Raw genomic sequence first — 27981 nt, 5'->3', positions numbered from 1 at the left:
TAATAATAATAATGAATATTTCTATCAAATGCTTTCCAACAAAGTACTCACTGAAGACACTGTACAATACTGACAGTCATGGTCTCGGCAACATTTGCAACAAACGGCAGACATGCCTCTGATGAAGGTTCACACACGCTTTTCTCAGTTTTGTTTATGTCGGTGAAAGTTAGTCATATGGTATAGGATGCTCATAGGGTGATATGCTTTAAACTTTCACAGATTTAAACAAAGTGATAACAACATGACATGTACCTATACATCAGAGTCAGTCACCGTCATTCTTTTTGTATTGATGTTGATCTGTTTGATAATGTGATAAGGGAGAAGAAGACTTTTCAGACATTACCAAAAGTAAGTTGTAAATGTGACTACTGATAAAAGTATGTTTGGATAAGATGTATTACAATGAGTATCAAAGACTGAAGTAAAGCACTCGATCTTTCTACGTGCTACACTCATTTATAACATTCATATTGCAATGAGTAACACTGAAGTAAAGTACTTTCTCTACGTACGTGCTACACTCATTTATAGCATTCATTTTACAATGAGTAACACTGAAGTAAAGCACTTTCTCTACGTGCTACACTCGTTTATAACATTCACATTACAATGAGTAACACTGAAGTAAAACACTTTCTGTATGTGCTACACTCATTTATAGTATTCATATCAATGGTAAAAGTATACTGTTTCAATTGGTTTATTTACAAGCCTAGCATGTGGCCTTTCTAATGTGGTCAATTAGCAAATGAAACAGTATACTTTTATACTTGATATGGATGGTATAAATGATTGTGGTACATACAGAAAATGCAATACTTTTGTGTTATGGGTTGTACATAACGACTGCAGCACTTGTCAATGAAAACAAGTAAGTTACACATGGGGATAGACTTTGATCATTCACGGTTGTTTAATGGTGACCTTTAACCCTAACTGTGAACTCTTGACCCCAGCTGACCAATCTATGTGATAAGGCAGACACCACGTTTAGCTTCTTCATGTCCAGCTTCAGCCAGATGAGATATAAACATATTGTTGACCTTAATTGACACCTTGTAAGCATCTTCATAAGTTGGAAGATCACAAGATCCAGTCTCAAATATCTGTTCCACCTAAAACATAAACATAAACAAAATACATTTAATAATAGATCTTTCCAAGATTTGCCATGGTAACACTCTACTTCCTGTCTGTGTGTACCTTGGAGGTTAGACTGTCGACAGTCGTTCATGCCTTTTTTGCTACGTTTTATCAAAAACTAAAGTCGTCATCTCCCTCCAATCCAGAGCAGTACTATAACCACATTCACAGTTCCTATCAGAATGCATTAGTATTCAGTGCTATCAAGTGAGGCGACAACATTGTTTTAGATGAAACATATGTTTCATCTAAAACAATTAGCAAAAAAAAACGACTGTCGATAGTCTACTTGGGGGTATACATGGTATAGGTTACTCAGTTAATCATAGAACACTGCTGTGTTCCTCGATATCTGAACAATACAAAAACATCCCTGATTTACACTTCAACAGAATACCAAAGGACAAAGCTCTTATGAAACGGTACAATGAGGTGATGATACCCCAAAATTTGAGCGAGGCGCTGTATTCTCAATTTCCTGTTTGCAGTCTGGAATGGCCTATTATGTCACACACAGGCCCAGTTGAGTGTTACTTTTCATTGCCAATGTATTTTTCATCACTTGATATGTAAATTTTCTTTTCGACCTCAGGCAAATAAATTATGCATGTCATGTCATGTGACTATACCATACCCTGGTTGTTCTACATCACAAAAACAGCATGTCTATCATTTGTTGACCTTTGACCTTTGAGCATATCTTGCATACTTCAACTCAGTGATAGGCTTAGTATTTCCATAACTTTCAAGAACTGTTTACCAAAATTTACATTTTCTGCCCCAAACCCTTTACCGATAACAGATATCTGCTCTTATATCCCAACTTAAGATAGCCTAAGTGACATCCCAAGTTTCACTACAATCAGTCCACTGGTTTTTGACTAAAATGTCCACACACACACACACACAGACACACACACACAGCAACACACATGTATAGACACACATACACACCGCATACATGTACATACACACAGCAACACAGAGTTGACAGACAGAGACAGACACACAAATGCAGACACGTACATTTGCACACACACACACACACACACACACAGACGGATACTCGTACACTTCATCATAGTTCAGTTGTGATAATTAAATCAAATGAAACCCCTATTATGAAATTGACTATTAGCTAACAATGCAAAAATGATTTTTTTTGCAATAACACAATTTATTAAGGTATCCATGGATACCAACATTATAGAATTTCTAGGCATATTTTATGTATGATCAGTTTGTGCAGCTGGGAATTGCTCCCAGTGATTTTAGCAATTTCATTTTTACGTAGACACAACCATACTGTCTACAGAAATTCATTCAGGTTTAAGACTATATGATATGGCTATATGTTAAACATTCTGTATCACACTGTAGTGGAACTGTCAAGGCTTTCCTAGTCAGTCCACAGGCTATCCTGGAGTCACCAAGAAATCTGGCAAATATAGAACCTGCAGGCTCTGTGAGTAAATGTCCTCAATTGAGTTTGTAGAACACTCATCCTTGGCTTGGGTCGGTGACAGAAAAATCCCATGTTTCCAGTAAGATCTGAACCTATTACCTCTCAACTGCTAATGCCTGGTAAGCTCTAACCATAAGGCCACATTGAAATTAACAGATTTATAAATACAGTTACTGTAATATTATTCCACTATCCAGTTATCAGATTATTGGAATTTGTTAATTGAAAATTGAAAATTACCATTTTGTGTGTCCATCTGCTAACCATTGGCAAGGGGAAGTGTTCTGTCTCCCATTGCCAGTTGTTGGATGCATAACTTCCAAATAATGTACCCTGCAAGGAATGAAAGGAAACTGTTAGTCTGATGGAGGAATTTTGTACATACAAGTACACACACACACACACACACACACACACACACACACACACACACACACACACACACACACACACACACACACACATTTTGTACACACACACACACACAGACCCATGTATATATACATACATACACCTACACCCTTACTATATATATATATCAACAGATAGACCAGCCCACACATTAATATACAAAGTCATACATCTAGCCACAGACCTATGTGCCCAATCATGCATCCACAGACCGATATATATATATACACAGACATGTATATAATATATGTAAAATTCTCTGTGTGTGGGTACTTGTTCTTTGTTTATTCCAGAACATCATGCCTATAATTTTATGTTTGAGTCCTCTCACACATTGTTCTTTTTTCATAACATAATTTTTATATATTTATTTGCCACTTATAAAATTCTATGTAAGAGTTGGACACTCACACAGTCTTCATTCCAGAATACACTGTCATCTGTAAAATTCTATGTAAGGGTACTCACTCACACTTTGTTTATTTCAGAATACACTGTCATCTATAAAATTCTATGTATGGGTACTCACTCACACTTTGTTTATTTCAGAATACACTGTCATCTATAAAATTCTATGTATGGGTACTCACACTTTGTTCATTCCAGAATACATTGGCATGATCATTCCATACATGCATAATGCGGCCTTCTGGTTTTTCACCTTTTGTGCAAACTATAGTCATGTCAGCTGCACCGTTCGGTGACTTGCCTTTCATTGCACCAAACAGCTCTACAAACCCCTGTACAAGAAGGATCATATCATTTTACATACTGTACACTTGATTGCTAAATAAAAGTCTATAGTCGCTGCCAATTCTGATGGAGTAGAAACTATTGCTATGGCATCAGGAGGCAGGCCTACTTGTGGAGATGTGTTTCCTTGATACAATGATGATTGTTTTTACTTCACCAATGCTATGCAAATGTCCATTTTTGTTGGCATTTTGTTCATGACAAAATATTAATCAGATATAACATTTGTCTTGTACAATTTACATCCAAACTTTCATGTCAATCTAACCAGTAGTTCTTAAAATTTGGATAGACACACAGACATATATATTACACTGACAGACAATGATCACTGTTATGAGACAGAGATAGACAGACAAACAGACAGTAACAGACAGACAGACAGACAGACAGACAGACAGACAGACAGACAGACAGACAAACAAACAAACAGACAGACATGCAGACAGACAAACAAACAAACAGACAGACAGACATGCAGACAGACAAACAGACAGACATGCAGACAGATGATAGGTAGTCAGGCAGACATGCACACATACATACATACATACATACATACATACATACATACATACATACATACATACATACATACAGACAGACAGACAGACAGACAGACAGAGACACACACACACACACACACACACACACACACACACACACACAGACAGAAACAGAAATAGACAGACAGTGACAGTGACAGAAACAGACAGACAGGCAGATGCCCTGTGAAAAGTCCAAACATACATGCCCTGTGAAAAGTCCAAACATACTTACTGATCTCTTTGAGGCTTCATATCCAGGTAATAGGCCACTTCCATCAATTTCTAGGTCTGTTATGTCATTCAACACGTTGAACAGAAGTACAAAATGGAGAGAATTGCAGCACATACCCCAAGCTTCACCATGTATATGAAAGTTAACAGGTGCCTGTCAAAGACATAAGGCTTCCTTATCAGTTTATATACAGTTTGTAGCAGACAGTTAGATACATTAAGCCCTGATCAGCCTTGTAAAGTGACAGGGTGGTGCATATCTGACAGGGGAGGGAAATGGAATGCTGATGATTATGATGCCAATCTGATGCCGACAATTCCAATTATGCGTTTACTCAAACAGCAATAGGTTTGATATCACCAATCACAACGTTGTAATGACAAAACACCATTGCTGCAGAGTGAGAATGACAGCTATGTAATCAAAAGTAAAACTACATTTTACCTGTGGTAGTTTTTCCTTCAAATATTTACCAAGCGGGAAAGCAACCCATTGACTATCCACAAAGCCCTTTACATTGTATTTGTTAAGCATAGCCATCACATCTTCATGATCTTTAGCTGTTTGGAAGAGAACCTAAGATAAAGTATAAAAACATGGAATTATCAGTTAATGAAGCCTGTCTACACAGAACCTGAGACAAACATGGCTGTTGTATATCAGTCATTCAATAACTGCAACAAAGAACTTGAGACAAAGTCTACAAACATAGTATAATCATATCACTCATGAAATTTTTTCTACAGTCAGACCCTATAATATCATACGTATACCTTTTCTATAATTGCGTATTTAAGTTTGCAGTGTTCAAGTACTTCTTGCAGGACTTTGCGTCTGACTGTAGAGGTAGTAGCAATAACAGCAACTTCAAATTGCCGGCCTGCTGCAATCTGATCCAGAGATTGTACATATTTCACCCTGGTCTGAGAATTCACTTTGTTTTCACCATCAAAGATCTTCTTGGCCCGGTCGAGACATGCCCTGGATGGAGGGAGAGAGGAGAAGATATAATATATATCAAAACACAACAAATGCAATTTGATGCTTTTGAAATTGAGTGGCTAGACCCGATTAGTTTTCCGAAAACTATTTTCTAGTCTCTCACCCACAACTTAAAATCATTTTCCTTTTGGATGTTATCAATTATTTCTTTTCTGTATGTTTATTTCTTGTGGGGAAGAAATTCAATATTTCAATATTTCAAATTGAATAACTGCGCCCAATTTCAGAATATCCTATAATTTTTAAGTCACAACAGTCATTGTTTACACAAACAAATTCATGAATTTATACATTTTATAAATCCAATTGATTTATGGTCTACACCCTAAAATCAGTACTCCAAATGTAACTGGTATCTCAATTTCAACCTGTTGCTGTACTACTTCTTGTCAGTTTAGTTTCAGTTTGTTCTAGTCTAGACTATAACAGTGCTTTGTTGAGTCATGATGGGTGAATGGTTCGAGTGGTCAGCTTTGAATCTTTTTACCATTTGTTTCTGAATAGCTAAAGTTTTTTGGCAAGATTTGAGCCACAACTGTACCCAAGTCAACCCAGCTGTATAATTGGGGACCTGGTACGATGTGGGTTGCAATGTGAAGGGTTTAATCCAATGCGTACCCTAGTCAACCCAGCTGTATAATTGGGGACCTGGTAGGATGTGGGTTGCAATGTGAATACTTTAATCCTATAAAGGCTGTGATGGATTGTACCCTCCCCAGGGACTTGAAGTATAAAGGGTTTTTACCAATAGGACACACTTTTAGCCCTAATTTCCATATCACTGATGGGATCATCATGTCATGAACAATTCTTAAACTATACACACCTAAGAATACTCCCACCAAATTTCAGTCAAATCTGCTCAGTAGTTTTGGAATTACAGGTTTTTGACCAAAAAGACATGTTATAAGCCCTAATTTGCATATCACTGATGAGATCATTATATCACAAATATATCTTATTCTAAACACTCTCAGCTGTCGCTGACAGCAGCATTTATACAAAAAGGGTCAGCAAAAACTAGTGCTGGCACACACAATAGCGTTCTTATTATATGGTCTCATTATTTTAAAAACAGATGTCTGTGTAAGAAAAACTAACCTCAAATAATGGGTTCATGATATTGACAGTACTATAGAATCTAGTATAAAGTCTACAGACTGGTTTATACAAAATGACCTCAGGATGCTGGCAGTACTATAGATTCCAGTATAAAGTCTACAGACTGGTTTATACAAAATGACCTCAGGATGCTGGCAGTACTATAGATTCCAGTATAAAGTCTACAGACTGGTTTATACAAAATGACCTCAGGATGCTGGCAGTACTATAGATTCCAGTATAAAGTCTACAGACTGGTTTATACAAAATGACCTCAGGATGCTGGCAGTACTATAGATTCCAGTATAAAGTCTACAGACTGGTTTATACAAAATGACCTCAGGATGCTGGCAGTACTATAGATTCCAGTATAAAGTCTACAGACTGGTTTATACAAAATGACCTCAGGATGCTGGCAGTACTATAGATTCCAGTATAAAGTCTACAGACTGGTTTATACAAAATGACCTCAGGATGCTGGCAGTACTATAGAATCTAGTATAAAGTCTACAGACTGGTTTATACAAAATGACCTCAGGATGCTGGCAGTACTATAGATTCTAGTATAAAGTCTACAGACTGGTTTATACAAAATGACCTCAGGATGCTGGCAGTACTATAGATTCTAGTATAAAGTCTACAGACTGGTTTATACAAAATGACCTCAGGATGCTGGCAGTACTATAGATTCCAGTATAAAGTCTACAGACTGGTTTATACAAAATGACCTCAGGATGCTGGCAGTACTATAGATTCCAGTATAAAGTCTACAGACTGGTTTATACAAAATGACCTCAGGATGCTGGCTGTACTATAGATTCCAGTATAAAGTCTACAGACTGGTTTATACAAAATGACCTCAGGATGCTGGCAGTACTATAGATTCCAGTATAAAGTCTACAGACTGGTTTATACAAAATGACCTCAGGATGCTGGCAGTACTATAGATTCCAGTGTAAAGTCTACAGACTGGTTTATACAAAATGACCTCAGGATGCTGGCAGTACTATAGATTCCAGTGTAAAGTCTACAGACTGGTTTATACAAAATGACCTCAGGATGCTGGCTGTACTATAGATTCCAGTATAAAGTCTACAGACTGGTTTATACAAAATGACCTCAGGATGCTGGCAGTACTATAGATTCCAGTATAAAGTCTACAGACTGGTTTATACAAAATGACCTCAGGATGCTGGCAGTACTATAGATTCCAGTATAAAGTCTACAGACTGGTTTATACAAAATGACCTCAGGATGCTGGCAGTACTATAGATTCCAGTATAAACACCCCTCAGAACATTCCCACCAAATCTCAACCCCATCTGCTAAGTAATTTTGGAATTGAAGACTTTTGATCAAAATGACAAATTTTTTAGCCCTAATTTGCATATCACTGATGGTATTATTGTGTCATAAACAATTCTTAAAGTAAACACACCCATTCCCATCAAATTTCAGGCCAATCTACATAATAGTTTAAAGAATTCAAGTTTTTTGACAAAATATCACATTTTTTGCCCCAAAACGCACATTTCTTATGAGATCATTTTCATTTTCACAATTTCCCATCTACACGCCCTAAGTAGTGTCCCCACCAAATACCAAGGCAATCGGTCTGGCAGTTTTTTATTTTAAGTAGTTTACATACACACACACCTGCACACACACACACAGACATTTCATCATACCTACATGTGTATAGCACTACAGAATGTCAGTTCATCATTATTTTATTTGTTAGGCAACCCTTTTTATTTATGTTTTTCTCCTCATAAAATGTTAACAATGATGGGTCAATCAGTTGATTAAATGATTAAAGAGATGGGAAAAGATGATAAAAGTAAGTGTGTGTGTGTGTGTGTGTGTGTGTGTGTGTGTGTGTGGGTGTGTGTGTGTGTGTGTGTGTCTGTGTTCATGTACATGTTGATGACACTTTCAATATTCATAATTATCACCTTTATATAATAATAGAAATCACAATTAAAGTCACAAGGATACTGTGAACTATTTGGTTCCAAATTTGCCATGGGTGATAAATAACAGTTTTTGTCGAGACATATACTTACATGTCATTATTTTTCCATCAATGATGTCACAATTTTACTGATCTGGCCTTTAACAGAGGCTATCAATTTTATTCTATTGTTTTGTGATAAAAATAAAAAGTGTCAGCCACAGCTGGTGCATGCAGGCACACACAAAGGCATTCTTATAATGGTCCTCTTGTGGTATAAACACAGATGTCTGTGTAATAAAAACTGATCTCACACAAAGGCTTCATAATGCTGGCAGTACTATAGAATCTAGTATAAAGTCTACAGACTGGTTTATACAAAATGACCTCAGGATGCTGGCAGTATACTATTATTAAATTCTAGTATCCAACTTACTGAAAGGGTTCCACCACCACAATGTCCACAGCAGCTTGTAACCCTGCCAGTGACTGAAGATGACGAGAACCTATATTACCAGCACCTGGATGACAAATACAAAAACATGCAATTTACTAAATTTCATCTTTCTAGGGAAAATGATCATGACTTCAGGAACAGGTATACGAATATGACTTCATTCTAATGTAAGTGTGTCCCTGCATGTACCTCTGCAGAATAAGTGTGTCCCTGCACTCCCTCCTCCACAGTACAAGTGTGTCCCTCTACCCTCTCCTCCACAGTACAAGTGTGTCCCTGTACCCCCTCCTCCACAGTACAAGTGTGTCCCTGTACCCCCTCTGCCACTACTACAAGTGTGTGTCCCTCTACCCCCTCCTCCACAGTACAAGTGTGTCCCTCTACCCCCTCCTCCACAGTACAAGTGTGTCCCTCTACCCTCTCCTCCACAGTACAAGTGTGTCCCTCTACCCCCTCCTCCACAGTACAAGTGTGTCCCTCTACCCCCTCCTCCACAGTACAAGTGTGTCCCTCTACCCTCTCCTCCACAGTACAAGTGTGTCCCTGTACCCCCTCCTCCACAGTACAAGTGTGTCCCTGTACCCCCTCTGCCACTACTACAAGTGTGTGTCCCTCTACCCCCTCCTCCACAGTACAAGTGTGTCCCTCTACCCCCTCCTCCACAGTACAAGTGTGTCCCTCTACCCTCTCCTCCACAGTACAAGTGTGTCCCTCTACCCTCTCCTCCACAGTACAAGTGTGTCCCTCTACCCCCTCCTCCACAGTACAAGTGTGTCCCTCTACCCCCTCCTCCACAGTACAAGTGTGTCCCTGTACCCCCTCCTCCACAGTACAAGTGTGTCCCTGTACCCCCTCCTCCACAGTACAAGTGTGTCCCTGTACCCCCTCTGCCACTACTACAAGTGTATCTCTGTATCCCCTTGTCTGGTACCTACCTACAACCAGGATAGCAGGCAAGACTACATCTGGCCCTCGCATTGGTTCATAGAGTTTTTCTACATTACACAGCTGCTTGTCTAGAGGTAACAGGTCTTTATCGTCAGGATTAGTAAGGAAAGTCTGTTGAAAGATTGAGGACATAATTAATACACAAACTGGAGATTAGTTGAATAGGGAACTTTCAAACCCACCATGTTGAATGTTGCATCATGGAATTTGTGATAATAAATACTAATTAATCTCTGGTACATACGGTATGTAATAATGTTTTCGGTATAGCACTGCAGTGAAAATACTAGTACTACTATGTGTGCACACTGGTGCAAGTAATCTCTGGTACATAGGTAATATTGTAGTGTATATACCTTTGTTTGCAGCCATAGCCCAGGTTTGAATTTCTTATCAACACTATCATCAATTTCCACTTCTTCTACCTTAACGGTTCCAAGACGAGTCACATGCAACTTCTCAAGTGGGCGAAATATGTAACGATTCTTGCGAGTCAGCACCTACAAATAATATTATCAATAATGCAAGAATTAACATTCATTGACTCTGGGTTTATCGTTAAAAAAGGAAACTTTACATTTCATGAAATCTTTTTAAAGTGAATCTAGAATTTTGAAAGGGAATTGCTTCCAAGAATTCTGTGGCAAGTTTCATCAAATTTGGCACAGTCTTTCTTGGTATAGGCCCTAACTGCCAAAGTGTGTTAATTATGCAAATGAGCAATTAATTGACATCTCAAAATTTCATTAAGAACTATCATATCTCTGTATGCTCAATATCTGTGGCAAGTTTTATTAACTTTGATAAAGCCATTCTGGATACATAACCTGATTTTCAAACACTCATTAATTATGTAAATTAGCCCTTAATTAACCTGACACAAGTTAATGACTTTAAGCGCTTTTATATCTTTGTATGAATCGTAGTTTCATTGAATTTTGTGCAGCCGTTCTACATATATAGCCCCATGTATATAATCATTAATTATGCAAATTATCATTAATTATGCAAGCCACTCCCACCAAAAACTAATCATCGCAAAGACAGCCTGACAATGCCACATAGTAAATTGCAGAACATTTGTTTCAGTACTTTTTGAGATATCAGTGGAACAAAATTTCTGTACAGACAGACAGACAGACAGACAGACAGACAGACATCGCCACGACATCAGCTCCCATACAGGAGTTAAAAAGAATGTGTAAAATGCTTATTACTGTACATACAATAACAAAATTTTTACACTTTTGGCATCTTTTTTTGTTGTTGTTGACCCCAGTAACTCACTGTTTGTTAAAGCTGGGTGTAATGTTGTAACAGTTGTTGAGCTTACCTCTAGCCACCATCTTCCAGGGGCAGCCCAGTTGGCATGGTATGAAAATAAGGCATTAGTCTCTGTCACACCAGAACCAACCCAGATAGCAGACTGTGGATGCCAAACTACTTCTCCAGCCCCAGAATTATGACAACTAAGCTCTTTAGGTTGACCACCAAGGAAAAACGCCAAATCAAGAACATGACTATTACCAAGGAACCAACTTTGTTTAACTAATCAAAATATAATATACAGAAAGTAATAATTTATTCAGCATGCATTCATGAAAGTTTGAAAGTGGTACTGGTAGGCACACGATTGTCTTCATTACATGTAAAGGTATGACAATCTTTATCTATACTAGTTAGTTCTATAAACTTGTGTCCCAAGAAGCCAAGTGAGGGCCGACCTTTGTGTTGATGCAGGAAGAATCTGGAGTACATGGAGGAGACCTGTATTGTTTGGTAGAGTCATTTTGAATGACATTCTTCTTACTTACAGTATGGCAAAATTTAATCAAACCCTGACTATGATTTGAACTTCGGCTAAAATGTAACATTTAAGTGGATTCACCACTCGGTCACTGACAACGACAATGACAAAACCGCAAAATGAAAAGTCCAATCACACTTATAACTGCATTAAGAGCACTTGAATGTATGATTGCTGAATTCTTATATGAATTCTACTGCACTTGAGTTGTGTTCATAGACAACCATTTTGAAGATTTCCTGCCAGGGTAATACAAAGTGTCTAGACACAGAGATTGGGGTAGTTGTGATAGTGTGTATTAAATTCGTACTTAAAAATGTGTGAGACTTACAAAATATCGTGCCACCTAATAGAGAACTTTATAATCTTTCTGGTTTAGTATTTTGATCTCTATTTCTAAGACCCCTGATTGTTCTTGATTTTAACTGAGAATGGACTTGCATTTTCTCAAACAAAGTAACAGCCAAAGTTTAAGATTCGTGTTTCCAAGGTACAAGAAGTAGGTCTATGGTATAGTTGGGAAAGAATGTAATGTAATTGCATAGTTCTAAAGACAAGACAGAAATAGGGTTTTACAAAATACAAAACTGACCTGATGCTGGGTGTGGTAAACCAGCTATAATATGAGACCATTCAGTGAATTCAAACAAAAATGATGTAACACCACCTTCTTCTTCTGCCAATTCACGAGCCTTTCGTACGGATGCATAGAATCGACGATTATATGCCATACGAACTTTGATATCTCTGCCCTCTGCCTTTGCATTCTCAACAGCCTTGTTGATTTCCGCAATCTCTTCACTATTCTTACCACCTGGTTTTTCTAGCAGGATAGTGTTAACACCATGTTGGATCAACTGTATGGTACAAGTTGCAAGGTTTGGAATTGTCACTGTTACTATAGCAACAACATCATTCTTGTCTTTTGATATGGTATTTGAAGCAAGGAAAGGATCCAAACCACCCTGATGAACGGAATGACCGGTTTTCTCTTCAAACTTTGCAGCACTTTCAGCTCCACGACCAATCACTTCATACTTGACGTTAAGATCTGTCAGCACTTTGGCGTATTCCCCTGCATGTACTCCTGCACCAACCAACCATACCACTTTATCTGACATTGTAGTTGATCCTGTCAATAACAACAAAAACATCAACTTAAGCAACAATGTAGCATTAAGATCAAGCAGTATAAATAACAACAAAAACATCAACTGGTAAGATTTCTGTGTGTATATAAAACACTCTGCCAGAGACAGACACATGCAACAACTGTATTACAATGTATATGAATCACATGCCCATCAATGACACGTAGGGACTACATGAATATAACAAAAAAATTTTTGTTTCTGAATTTGCAGCCTTTGGAAGCTTATCTTAATATGCTGAATAACATAAAAGAGTAACATGATCGATTCAATTTCTCAAACATGACAATTACAAAGAGTGGATGAATCAGTGATGTACAATATAGGTGGAAGCCAGTCGGAACAACTGGCTGTCAGCGATAAATTTTCGGCTATGAAAATGGATATATTTATTGAAATTGGTCCCTAAAACTATAAAATCTTTCGAATTTATGGTAAAATTAAAATATTTTAGTGTTTTTGGTTGCTATTGAACATTTACACACTGGTACCAACATATCTAGAATAAACAGTAGTAAACAGTTGATTGTTGTTAACATAAATCACCATGTTTAATGTGTAATATGACATTTCGTTTCCAAAATCTGCCTCGGATCGGTTTTCTCACACAAGAATACATATTCTAACAAAGATTGGTAACATTTTTGTAAAGGTAAATAAACATAACAATGCGTAATCTGAATGAAATGTTCCTACCTCAATAGTACTGGGTGATATCAGCAATTGAAAAATTGAGAAAATTATGTCCAAATAGTGTCGGTAGAGGCCTAGGTTTTTGAACTGAATAATTCACACACACAACTCCCAACAGTCGCAATAGTTTTCTGCCTATAATTACTATTTAACCATCTATACATGTACTACAAATTTTGTAAGCGTGAATCTACATTTTCATACAATTTTTTGTATTTAAATTTATACTATACTGCTATTAATAGTATTATATCGATTGTGCTAAGTGCTAATTTTAGGTACAGGAATATATTATGATAAGATGATGCAACTCACTATTTTTTATCATTTTTGTTGCTTATTGAAATCAAATTTACATAAATGTCACACTTTTCATTGTATTTATTACACACATGCACACACATCAGTATCACACATGTGTATGTCAAGATGCTAACCAATGCAATTTTCAAGGACCAATAGTGTACATTTTAGTTGTCATGAGCCAGACCATAAAATGTAGCAGTGTTGGTAAGATTTTTGTTGAGCCTGAAGATAAAATGTAGCAATGTTGGTAAGATTTGTACAGCCAGACCATAAAATGTAGCAGTGTTGGTAAGATTTGTACAGCCAGACCATAGAATGTGGCAGTGTTGGCAACATTTTTGTGTGTGCCAGACCATAAAATGTAGCAGTGTTAGTAAGGTTAATAAATTGTACAGCCAGATGATAAAATGTAGCAGTGTTGGTAAGATTTGTACAGCCAGACCATATAACGTAGCAGTGTTGGTAAGATTTTTGTTTAGCCAGACCATAAAATGTAGCAGTGTTGGTAAGATTTTTGTACAGCAAGACGATAAAATGTAGCAGTGTTGGTAAGAGTGTAGTAAATATTTTTGAAAAATTTTGAACATTTTCCTGCCATTTGTATAATATGTCACAATATATCTGTGAGTTACACTCAAATATTACCATTTTCACACTCAAATACTAGCATTTTCACAGAATTCTTACACTACCATATCCTATATATTCTGATATTGATAAATTCGAAAGCATTTTCTGGGTATTCCACATTTCCTTTGTAGATACACCATATTCACAGAACAAATATTTGCAGTCTTGGTCAGATCATGCAATTACTATTTTTAATGAATTGCTGGTATTTACTTCGAAATGGCAACACAATATATCACAGTACAACCCTAACCCTAACCCTAACCCTAACCCTAACCCTAACCCCTAACCCTAACCCTAACCCCTAACCCTAACCCTTAGTCAGATTGAATGGTTAAATAAAGTGCACACATAACTATCTATCCAAAGTAATGTAACAGAGAAGAACTGTTATCAAAATGTATGTTCCACAAATTGTGTACCCTATCATTTATCGAATCTTAAGACCAAGTCTCTATTACATGTAAATACGTCTAGCTCTGAGATGCAATGAAATGAAATTTAAAATTCAACCACAGCCACCTACAGTCATTAACATTATGTCTTTGATTATCTGCCCAATGATAAGATGGGGGCAGTTACATCATACATATGGTATATTTGTCGGCTCAGTATCATATGCTGTTTACAAATGGTTCTATCATATTAAAACAATTTCGAAACGTAATGTCCATCGACTATCATATTTTGAGAATTCCTGCAGCTGATAAAAACTATTACAAGGTACATACAATGGTGTAAATATCAAGTCAGTCTGTTTTAATAGGAATATGTCACTCTCTATTTCCAATACACAATTCATTTTATGCAATGTCAATAGGAATAGTGTACATGTGACAACAAAGAGAGATATTTGATATGAACATTATACTAAGTATGACTCGAGTTATACATTTGTAGTTCCAATAACTCACCTAACAGTATCATAATTTACTCCTCTTACAAATCCATACCCATGGCTTTTTGTCATGTATTCATGTGACTGTGACTGTGACTATGAACTGTGACTGTTGGAATGGCACACATCTCAAAGAGGCAGAGGGCAGAGGGCAGAGGTCAAAACATAGCGCCCTCTATGGCCAATATTTATATTCTGTTGACTTTTCTTTCCATTACTGGTTTTTATTTTTAGCCGCAAGCTGTCACACCTATCAACACTTCTCTATGACTGATTGATGACAGAAAATCTTTCATAACCAAATTTCATTTCCAGAACTTGAAAGTTCGTTGCAAAAATTATTTGAAATGAGAAAAATCATTGCAATATGGTTCATAAAATATATTGACTTCAAACAACATAATACTGGAATATACTCCTAATGAATGAAATGCTTTGTTTTCCCATCCACTAGCTGCAATAATTGTAGCGTTGGTTAAGATTTTGAGGGTTTTTTGTTCTGTTTTTGTGCTTTTTTGAAGCAAATGCTACAATTCCTGCTGGACAAACTCATATAGATGAGATCACACTGAAACGTGAGTGAAGAGTGAGATGTCATTCAGTGAGTCTCCATATGTGTTGAAATGTTGCATAAGGGTAGTTTGTTTGCTTGCTTTTTCAATTTCTCCAGTGTGCACAGCTGCCAACGAAACACTCTTCCTGATTGGCTACTCTGGGTCTGATGTGGGAAGGCAGTGAAAAATAGGAAAACATTTGTTTATGGCATTTATGAATCTAGGATGTCCATTGTAACACAAATGGTTTAAAACCGGATAGCTGTTTCCATGGAAACATAAAATACGCTTTAAAAATGTCATGTTTTGGTAAAATATAATTATGTTTGTAATACTAGAAAGTCAGTCAGGTCTATTTGATTAGAATTCACCCAACCTTTGGTAGTGTGTTTTTGTAATTTAAGGTTTTTATTGGGTGTTATTTGTAAAGCGTATACATGTCATGTTGGTAGTTTGCTATACTTAGAAAATGTAATTATTATTTGAACATCTGTTGAAATGCCATGGTAACCAAAATCACTATATGTGAGTTCTTTGCAAACATTGACAAAACATAACTGAAAAAATCCCTTGTGCATGCTGCTTATGTGCACACTACTTATGCTGCAAATGCCAAAACTCTACAAAACACTACCATCGAATCAAATTACTGAGATAAATGACCTGACTTTAGTACATTATAATCTCTGTTAAAATGGCCATATGGATGAGAATTTGGTATTCATTTTGGATTTTTATTTGATAAAACAGCTTCACTATGTTTTTCTACTTGAAAAAATAATGTGAAATAACATATACCAAGTCCATGTTCACATCTCAATAAACGGCAAAACATTAAACAATGCAAACTTGAATCTTTTTGCAATGTATTGAGTTATGAATATGGACTTGGTATATGTTCTTTCGCATTATTTTTTCAAGTAGAAAAACATAGTGAAGCTGTTTTATCAAATAAAAATCCAAAATAAATACCAAATTCTCATCCATATGGCCACTTTAAAAGCATAATGATATGTGATATTACAGTTCAATTCATTATTTTACAATGGTCTAAATAAAACTTAGCTTCACTAGTGGAAACTTACAACAGAGTAAAGTTTATACTTTGAACTTCATATACTGTATACCAAACTAAGGCCTAATAAAAAAAATATGTGGTTTCAATTACACTCAATTTTAGAATAGGTGGGGTAGGAAGTTTTTTTATTTTATTTTATTATATTTTTTTCCTGAGATGTCTAGTTCAGGTTTCCATTGTTTACCAAATGGTCTCTGTGTTGTTTATTTCTTCCTATCTGATGTACAGCCATTACAGATTGGAAGAACAGTTTTATTTTGTCTTTTTAAATTTATGTCAGTTTTCGCACCCACTATTTCTTCACATCCACTACTTCTCCATTTTTGCAATTTTATCAATTTTTTCTCAAATACATAAAAAAAATGTTTAAGGGGAAAAGCAAGGTGGGGTCAGGTAACCAGAACCAAACAATTATAGTTTTTAGGCCTGATTACAAATAATTTTTTTCTTCAATAATTTTGATAATGATAATACTTTCTTGTACCACAACAAAGGGTTTTTATTGCTTGCAAGTAACAATTTGCCCGTTCACGTCAACAGACTTTGTCAAACTCTCAATTTGCTGCCTCTATTGCTATGTGATTTTGATAACGATCTCTACTTTAGTGAAAACTTTTTATGATAAGTTATTTAAAAACTTCAAGTGCAACCACATAACATGAAAAATGTCTGACGACTATGGGATATTTTTGTTAATATACATGTAGTGCTAAAAATCTGTCAGTTATCAGTGCCTATATAAAGCAACACACATAACTTTAACCCAAACTCAAAAACAATAAATCTAGTATGAACAATGAACCCATTATTGTGAGAGAGTATTTAAAGTTTTTGTTTTTCAAAGCAGTAAAACTGTGTTTTTATATCCCAGCCAACGTTACAAGAATCTCTTTGTTCATACCATGATTTTTAGGTTATGAGTGGGTAGCACAGATAAAATGGAGGACTTCTGTAAAGACCACTCCGCATTATTTACATCATTTTGTTCTTATTATGTCTCTCTAAAAGTCTATTTGTACAAAACTATAAAACATATCACATTCATGCAATGCCAGAAATTCAGTTGAGATTAGTTGCATACAGCTGTTGGTATAAAATATTAATCTAGTAAAGTAAACATGTGATTATGTAGCACATGTCCTGATATATCCAAACATACAAATTATATAAATTTACAAAAAAAAAAGTATTTTAAAAAGTAAAATTATTTGCTACTTGTGACACTTGTGGCCACATTACAGATTTGTCATAATGCTGTGATCAATCTCTTTTAGTTAAGTATATTTTAATTAAATTTTAATTTTTTAATTTTTATTAATTTAAATGACAAATTGACATTGATGTTTATGCTTTATTTCCTTTTCTATTAAATTTTTATTGTTTTTATGAGGCGGATTCATTTTGTAATTTCAGAATAATTAGCAGAATTTAAATTTAAATTCATGTATTTATTCCACTGGTTATTGTTTTTAGATATCCTTCAAAGCTTGTATGAACACATTGTTACTTATATGGGTTTTTGTGTAGTATACTAATACTTCCACTTTCTAGTGAGCAACACTGATATTATAAGGCAGCAGTCAGAATTTACTGTCAATGTTTTAGTATGTGTAATGATGGAGAAACAGGGGATGTGAAACAAAACAAAAGAGGGTCACCCTTACATGAATTCGCTGAACAGCGAGGAATATTTATTACAGTATGTTGTGAAAGTCAGTCTACCATGATTTGAAAACAGAGGCTTATTTGAATCTCTTTAATCCTTTTACATTGTCTTTGTTTATACAATTTTATCTTCTTCTTTTTTTTTAAATTTTTGTGCGGGGAATTCCTCCCAGCGATTTTCTGTTATGCAGACAAATACAAACAAAGACACACACAAATGCTACAGAGATCCATTCGGGTTTGGGACTATGTGACAGGGCTATGTAGCACGCTCTTTATCACGTTGCTGTGGAACTGTCAAGGCTTTCCCAGTCAGTCCACTTTGTGCTCAAAATGCTTCACAATTATTACCCTGGTACAGATATGGCACGACTACTTGGGGAGCTCCCCAGCCAAGCCGGACAGTCTAACCAATCATCCATCATAACTCCACAACCTGCAAACTGCAGATTCCTAGCCGGCCACTCTAACCATTCAACCATCACTAATGCATGAGTCAATCTAATGCCCGAGGGACCCCACCTCGGGCGATACGGGACAAATGTGGGGGATTAGACCGTGTTTGCCATGAAACAATACCCAAAAGGGTGGGGCAATGGCCTCATATTGACCTCCCTAGTCATTTTCACGGACGTAAAATAGTGGTTGTGTGTCAGTCAAAATTTCTGAATGCCCCACCCATTGGGGTGGGGGAAATGTTGGGAGTTTTACTTGTTTTAGGTGGTGATTTTCCAGAATGTCTTGCCCCAGGGGGTGGGGCATTTGACAAATTTTATAAGACTAATTTCCAAATCCCCCACTATGCCCCGAGGTGGGGAGGGTGGGGGTTGACATTCACTAGTGCATAACTCCACTGAGGGTCCGAATGTTATTTGTTGACACTGCATTGTTTTATTAAGTTTTATGTGAAAGGAACCAATAGTATGTAAATATATAACTTTGAACTCTTCTTAAGTTAAGCAGTGACCCATTGAGTGAAGGATAATGATAACACTAATGAAGAATCATGAAAAGTGGTTGTTTTTTTTATTTTATTTATCGGATGACCAACAGGAGCTAGTCCCATTTATAAGGCTCCAGTATAAAACTATCCAACTATTGATATACTAATTTCTTGTTAAGTATTCAGGGTCCAACTTATTAATATCAAATTTCTAGTATAAAACTATCCAACTATTGATATACTAATTTCTTGTTAAGTATTCAGGGTCCAACTTATTAATATCAAATTTCTAGTATAAAACTATCCAACTATTGATATACTAATTTCTTGTTAAGTATTCAGGGTCCAACTTATTGATGTCAAATTTCTAACTATCCAACTATTGATATACTAATTTCTTGTTAAGTATTCAGGGTCCAACTTATTAATATCAAATTTCTAGTATAAAACTATCCAACTATTGATATACTAATTTCTTGTTAAGTATTCAGGGTCCAACTTATTGATGTCAAATTTCTAGTATAAAACTATCCAACTATTGATATACTAATTTCTTGTTAAGTATTCAGGGTCCAACTTATTAATATCAAATTTCTAGTATAAAACTATCCAACTATTGATATACTAATTTCTTGTTAAGTATTCAGGGTCCAACTTATTGATGTCAAATTTCTAACTATCCAACTATTGATATACTAATTTCTTATTAAGTATTCAGGGTCCAACTTATTAATATCAAATTTCTAGTATAAAACTATCTAACTATTGATATACTAATTTCTTATTAAGTATGCAGGGTCCAACTTATTGATGTCAAATTTCTAACTATCCAACTATTGATATACTAATTTCTTATTAAGTATTCAGGGTCCAACTTATTGATGTCAAATTTCTAACTATCCAACTATTGATATACTAATTTTATTAAGTATTCAGGGTCCAACTTATTAATATCAAATTTCTAGTATAAAACTATCCAACTATTGATATACTAATTTCTTATTAAGTATTCAGGGTCCAACTTATTAATATCAAATTTCTAGTATAAAACTATCTAACTATTGATATACTAATTTCTTATTAAGTATTCAGGGTCCAACTTATTGATGTCAAATTTCTAACTATCCAACTATTGATATACTAATTTTATTAAGTATTCAGGGTCCAACTTATTGATATCAAATTTCTAGTATAAAACTATCCAACTATTGATATACTAATTTCTTATTAAGTATGCAGGGTCCAACTTAGTGATATCAAATTTCTAGTATAAAACTATCCAACTGTTGATATACTAATTTCTTATTAATCATGCAGGGTCCAACTTATGTTGATGTTACAATTTCTGGATAATTTTTTCCATTAGTATGATAAACAATTGTTGATGTAACATTATCTCATTAATTAGTCAGGGTCCAACTTATTCAAATTACACTTTCTTATCAGTCACTTGGTTATCACTATTTGTTTTCAACTTAATGAGGTGGCTGCCACATCATCACCATGCAGACGGTATAAGTTATTCATTCTGTACCGCAATGTGTACTCAGTACACACTGATACAACGAAACAACAACGTTGTAGTTGTGCAGGATGGTTTTGAGAATGTGCACAGCAAGGTTGGCGGATAAATAACGTACAGAAATGATATCTATGTGACCTTGATGTTGAAAACACACGTTTTATTTTATTTCACATTATTTTACTTTGTGTGTATGTGGGGGCCGGGGGAGGGGGGGGGGGGGTTAAATGTATGCAGTGCATGCTCTAATTTGCAGTACACACATTGTACTTTAAAAAATAGTTTAGAAATTAAAAAAAAAGAAATGAAATATGGAATGAAATATAGTATCAGGATGGTTTTTTTAAATTATGAATTCATAGGATTGAAATTTTGATGAATAAAGTCTGTAAAGGATATTTGATTTTCAGAAATTCCACAATACCTTGAGCTCGATATTGAGAACGCAATATGTCATTGTTGTCGTCATCATTGTTTTGGGGATTCATTGTCAATGAAAACAATCTATCACAAGTTACTACTGAACAGCCAAATATTTCCTAGTTGTACACATTGTGAATCACACTAGTAACTATATTTTTAACAATAAAACATTGTTATCATTTGCCTAGTCGCAATGCACCTAGGAAATTGGCTTGTCACATGATGCACTCATCTAAGCCTTAAAAACCTGTGTAGGGCTTCATGGAGGGGGGGGGAGGGGGGAGGGGGGGGTCTTATCAAATTATGGAAAGTAATACCAGTCTCTGCACATCCAACATGCTGTGCTGGCAGTTGTATCTAGTCCTTTTTGGTAGCAGTGGCGTTCCCTTAATTTCGCACACAGGCTCCTTTATCATTATATTTATTCGTACAGTTGCAGTATATTGTCTTATTTTTTACTGTGTCCACGTCCAAATCTAATTAATAATAATAATAATAATAATAAAATCACTTTAGTGCAGATTTTCCTGTTTCAATCACAAACTCAGAAATTATGTTCATGACAATTTGGATCAAGAAGTGTATTTCAAAATTCCTCCAGTAAGTGAAGAATTTGTGATAAAAGAATTGTCAAGTTTAAACACATCCAAAGCTACTGGACTTGATCAATTAAGTCCAAAGATTCTCAAATTATCAGCAACTAAAATAGCCAGGTCACTGTGTTACATCTATAATTTAAGCTTAAAAACGGGCGTGTTTCCCGATAGATGGAAAAGAGCAAAAGTTACTCCATTGTACAAATCTGGATCCTCAGAACTCTAAATGATTAATCAGTTAGTCATTGGTGCATGCAAAATAAAATGGTTGTAAATACAAGCAAAACAAAGACCATGCTTATAACCACACGTCAGAGATTGTCACATTTACCAAGAAACACACTTCATTGTAAAATTGGTCAGGATACTTTGCAGTGTGTAAATGAAGAGAGACTTCTGGGAGTTGTTGTTGATCAACACTTAAATTAAAAATGGAAGTCAAACACTGATTCAATTTATAAAAAAGTCAATTAACGTATTGCATAGTTACTCAGACGTATAAAACGTTATTTACCGGTCAGCACTAGACGAATATATTATCATGCCTACTTACTTCCTCATTTGGACTATTGTTGTAGTGCATGGGGAACAAGTGTAAATTTAAACAAGTTATTTAAATTACAGAAACGCGCTGTGCATGTTATGATGGACTTCAATTACAACTATCCTACAAAGGAACTTTTTAAATCTTTGCATATTATGCCTTTGCCTGATAGAATTACATACAAAAATATGTGTTTATTGTTTAAATCCTTGAAATGTATGGTACCATTGTATGTGACGGAAATGTTTCAATTTGTCAATCAGCATCATAGCCATACGACAAGAGCTAGCTCCAAAAATAAGTTAGATGTCACCAGAGCCAAACTTAATGTTTTAAAAAACTCTGTCAATACAAGGTGCTATTGGGTGGAATAAGCTGAAAGCAGAAGTAAAATCCTTCAGAGACACTTGCCTCTTTTAAAAGCAGTTATATAAAACATTATTGGGAAGAATTTTAACGTGTATCTTTGTTGTTTTAAATGTTGTTTTATGTCTTTTTAACATTGTTTGTATGTGATTGTTGTATTTTACATTTTGTTGAATTTTTGAGGGCCCTGGGGAGATGAACTCTTTTTTTTAGAGTTTACCAGGCTACCCTTGTTAAAGAAGGTCAAATATAATAATAAAATAATAACATATAATAATGTTGGTTCTTATTATAGCACTTTTCCACCCAGTCTGGGTGCTCAAAGCACTTTACAATTGTTACCTCTGGCTCAGCTCTATAGTGGCACAACGGCCCTTTCCTTTCCAAGGCTCACTTCCTCAACTCCATGGGGAGCATACAATCCATTGCAGCCTTTATAAGCGCATAGGATGAAAGCATTCACATTGCATACCAGGTCCCAAATTATACAGCTGGGTTGACTAAGGCACAATTATAGTTCAAATCTTGCCAAGGACTTTAGCCACTAAGAAACAAACGGTGCGGCAGTAATGGGGCTCACACCTGCAGATTCCAAGCTGGCCATTCTAACCATTCACCCATCATGACTTAGTCTGGATTCTAACTGTAGTCTACTCACCACATGTGGTTAGTAGACCATAGTTGGAACCAGAATAATCATGACTCCACAATATATTAATGACAAGTTTGTATCAATACTAATAATTACTATACATTTTTTTGCCATTTGGAAGTCATTAATCACATAATCATAAGCATAGATGTCAGACAGGTTTTAACTGTCAATTAGACTCTAAGACAAAGCAACTATTGGAATATAACGGTCTATGAAACTCAATTTGAAGGTGTGTACACACGCGTCGTATCTGTACAGGTAGGTGGAGGCGTTTTCGACCGGCTTGGCGAGGCAAACATGTTTACCTTTGAGTCTGAGGCCAGCTTTTGATAGTGTTTATTGATAATTTGTGTAACGCACCATGAAATATCGAGTGTCAGATGCTTGAATAAAAATTAAGAATAATCCCCAACGTATTTAGAATTATATTTTCCACTGAAAAAAGTCTGCTTTGGATCGCCGTAAAATGCGACGTGTCAAATATTCATCGATTACGTAACGGTTTTCTTGCGTGAACGTATTGCCAACATCAATCAATGTGTCTGAAACTTGAAAGTGGACGTGCAACAAATTTTCAAACAGAAAGGGCGCATACATTTTTCAGATATATACTTTATAAATATATTTGTGCTGAAACACAATGCTCCTTACCTGTGGTTTAGGACAAGACACTTCGTAAAGGGTGAAATCAAATGGACGAACCTCGACGCAGCACTGTCACAGCGGCACAGAAGCAATGTTAGCGTGATATGGCACTTCACGTAGTGCAGTGCAGTGTGGCATGCTATATCGTGTGTGAGAGCGCCCTCAATGAAGAATGGTGAGGTTGGCCGGCCACGTGTGAAAAATGGAGATGGAGTGGGCGGGGTGGGGGAGGGGGTGGGGGTGAAGTATTTATTTATTAATCTTTCATATACAGACACCATTTCAGTGCATTAGCACTGTTTCCCAATGGAACCTGTTGCAAGATTACGTACACAGAAAACAAAACGAAGTAAATATTTAAACAGGTCAATAGTAATAGTATATGAAATATCGAGATCTCCAATGAAGAGAGTCTCTTCATTGGACACAAAATGTCCATTTATCATGATCATTTTCCATCCAAATTTCCTGGAGTGCTGCAAGTCACCCTGTTTACAAGCTGTCAACTCGTCGCTCATGCCACACTAGATCTCGGGCTAGCTTACCCTGGGAGTCCTGGCTTGACTAATTAAAATGCAACTTGGTATCAGAAAGGGTATACGTACTTTTTGCATAAAATTGGGTCACAACACATTGGGGTTCAATGTTTGTGAGGAGTCTCCCCGTAATGTTACCCATGGAGTTACCACCCACCCACCCACCAGTGTGTTAGGTGGTTGGCTGGACGCAATGACTGACAGTTTCTTGAAGGTTTCTTTGCATTACAACGTTGTATTTGTTTGTATGATAAGGTTTCAGAAAAAACATCCATTCCATCTCAGCGGTCCCCACGCCAATAACTTGTCAAAAAAAAGATCATATATAGTGGACACAGTCAAAAGCTAGTGATGCATCCAGTGAAAGTTACAAATATAGGTGTGTTGCTACACCTAGGTTTTAACAAAAAAATGTGTGGTTCTGATTATGCACAATTTTAGAATAGGCGGGGTAGGTAGATTTTTTACTCTTACATATATATATATATATATATATATATATATATATATATATATATATATATATATATATATATATATATATATATATATATACATACATACATACATACATACATACATACATACATACATACATACATACATACATACATACATACATACATACATACATACATACATACATACATACATACATACATACATACATACATACATACATACATACATACATACATACATACATACAATAATATAGTTATGTTTTCCGTTGTTTTCCAAATGGTCTCTGTGTTTGTTTCTTCTCACCAGATGGACAGTCATTACAGATTGAAAGAACATGTACAGTTTTACATGGTCGTTTGAAGTTGTGTCAGTTTCCGCATCCACCATTTCTTGCGAGACTTTATAATTTTCACTATTTTGTTATTTCTTTCTCAAATACTAGTGTAAAAAAAAAGTTTAGCGTCGGCGTGAAAAACTAGGTGGGGTCAGGTAACCGGAACCAAACATTTCTAGGCTTATAACTCGCGATCGCTAGTTAGTAAACTAACTATCCGTGTAATCCATTAGAAATAATGTTTTTTTTATAACCAATTGTATATTTTTCTAAAGTGGTCTTTTTCATGCCAGCTGCAGTGTAAACATAAAAAAAAACATGATGTAATATTTATGTTATGCCATATAGTAAACTGTTAGTCTACGCATGCTCAGTTAGCACTACTTGTCTCGTCTAAAAAACAGACACAAGAACAAATATATATATACATGTATGTACTACAGGCAACTTGAACGTGTGCATCATTTCCCTGCCAAGAATTGTTTTCCCTAGCAGCAATGGTCCGTCTTTTTTTTCCATCACCCACTTTCATCCGTTTTTTTGGCATCCCTACCCCCCCCCCCCGAAATGGTCCACCTCTAAGCACGTGACACTTATATAGAATATCGAGATCTTCTTCTTCTTCTTCTTTTCATTGGACACAAAATATCCATTCAATGATCAATCATGATCATTTCCCATCCAAACTGACTGGACACTTTCAAATGCATTCTTGCATATCAGATAGATTATTTCTTCCGCGACATTGCGAAATACCCCCCGGGGGGATACCGAAATAAACTCTTGGTGCTGCGTCGTGGACGGTGGGTGTGGTTTACGACGATGTAGCCAATGTAGCCAATACCATAATGCTTCGACAATTTCATTTAGAACAAGTTTATATCTTGAGAATTAATTAAAACACACATGGCCAGCTCAGTCACCAGTTAAAATTCATCTATATGTACCTGGTGCCAATGGTGAATTTAACTGAACGCTGACCTAATTGCCACCACCTAGGAGAGTCATTTGAATAATGGTGTGAGTTAGGCTATAAGCGTCTCTGTCAGGCGGAAATCACTGAACAAAAAGTCAAAACCGAATACCAATCTCTATAAATTTGAGGTTCCGCTTTTGAGGAAGACAATTTTGAATATAAGACAATTTTAAATTCCAATAAGTTTCACACGTTTGTAGATTTTCTTTGCTAGGAGGATCTAACTTGTCTTTGTTCAAGTTCCAGGGTCGCGTCACCTTTTGCTATCTACTGGATGACACTCTACCCTAGACTAGTAGTGCATACCATGCCAGTCGTAAGTTTGGCTTCCAACCGGTTGCAGACTAATGACAGGCCTAGTATATTTATTTATTATTATTATTATTATTATTATTATTATTATTATTATTATTATTATTATTATTATTATTATTATTATTATTATTATTATTTCTTTATTTCAGGCCATCAAGATGTCTCTTAAACCCCCCCCCCAAAAAAAACTATCAAATACTTTCGTTGCATCCATAAAACAGGAAAAAACTGACGAATTGTGTCTCTTAGCAGAATGATACATATATCAGTGGAGTGGTTACTTTTGAACCCAAATTAAAAATCACTTGTCTCAATACTCTGTCCAATGCCAGATAAAATACAAATTTCGAGCAACTTTGATACCGTCAATATAAAACAACGATCGAACTCACCTTAGTTGATCAGTTACCTTCTGCAGTAATTTTACTACGTGTATAATGCTAGGGTGTCCCCAAGTGAATGCTCGTATTACATCAGACCACGTAGTCGCTACAGTAGACACGTAACCTTGTTGTTATGCAAAAACTGACGTGGCAATACACATAATAAGCAATTGAATGTGCTTTCTTTCTACACACATGCGCAGGGGATATAAGACATGGCATAGTATACAGGAGAAATGAGATCAGAACTTGCACCCCCCCCTCACATATAAACCAGCAATAAAAATACATACATCAAATATATACAACTATCTATCTCCCCATCAACGCTTTAATCTAACTCCTCCCCCAAACAAATGGTATACCCCAAAAACTTTTCATGACGTCACGATGTAACCTGAGAACGCTTGGACGTGAACGTGCGAAAGTGAAACGCCGCGCCATGCTGTGGACGGTAAACATGTAACAGCAGATGT

The 27981-nt window shown here is 35.9% G+C and overlaps 1 protein-coding gene across 2 annotated transcripts; it reads right to left on the bottom strand.

The window, feature by feature from the left end:
- Positions 1-24601, bottom strand: LOC144450820 (uncharacterized). 2 transcript variants are annotated; one of them, XM_078141557.1, is made up of 12 exons: positions 24503-24601; positions 12420-12959; positions 11354-11568; positions 10377-10520; positions 10008-10131; positions 9052-9136; positions 5332-5539; positions 5003-5134; positions 4559-4711; positions 3616-3765; positions 2855-2947; positions 1-1121 (listed from the first exon to the last, which is right to left on the bottom strand). In XM_078141557.1, exons 2-12 carry the CDS (start codon positions 12946-12948, stop codon positions 972-974), a joined length of 1983 nt encoding a protein of 660 aa, XP_077997683.1. In that variant the 5' UTR covers positions 12949-12959; positions 24503-24601; the 3' UTR covers positions 1-971. The 2 variants fall into 2 exon arrangements, with proteins under 2 accessions (XP_077997683.1, XP_077997682.1); XM_078141556.1 differs by lacking the exon at positions 24503-24601 and adding an exon at positions 15522-15648.
- Positions 24602-27981: the final 3380 nt, after the last annotated feature.

Source organism: Glandiceps talaboti, chromosome 20 (assembly GCF_964340395.1).
Source record: "Glandiceps talaboti chromosome 20, keGlaTala1.1, whole genome shotgun sequence".
In the NCBI taxonomy this organism is placed as follows: domain Eukaryota; kingdom Metazoa; phylum Hemichordata; class Enteropneusta; family Spengelidae; genus Glandiceps; species Glandiceps talaboti.
The sequence above is the reverse complement of the archived record's forward strand: the minus strand, read 5'-3'. Positions and strand labels throughout refer to the sequence as shown.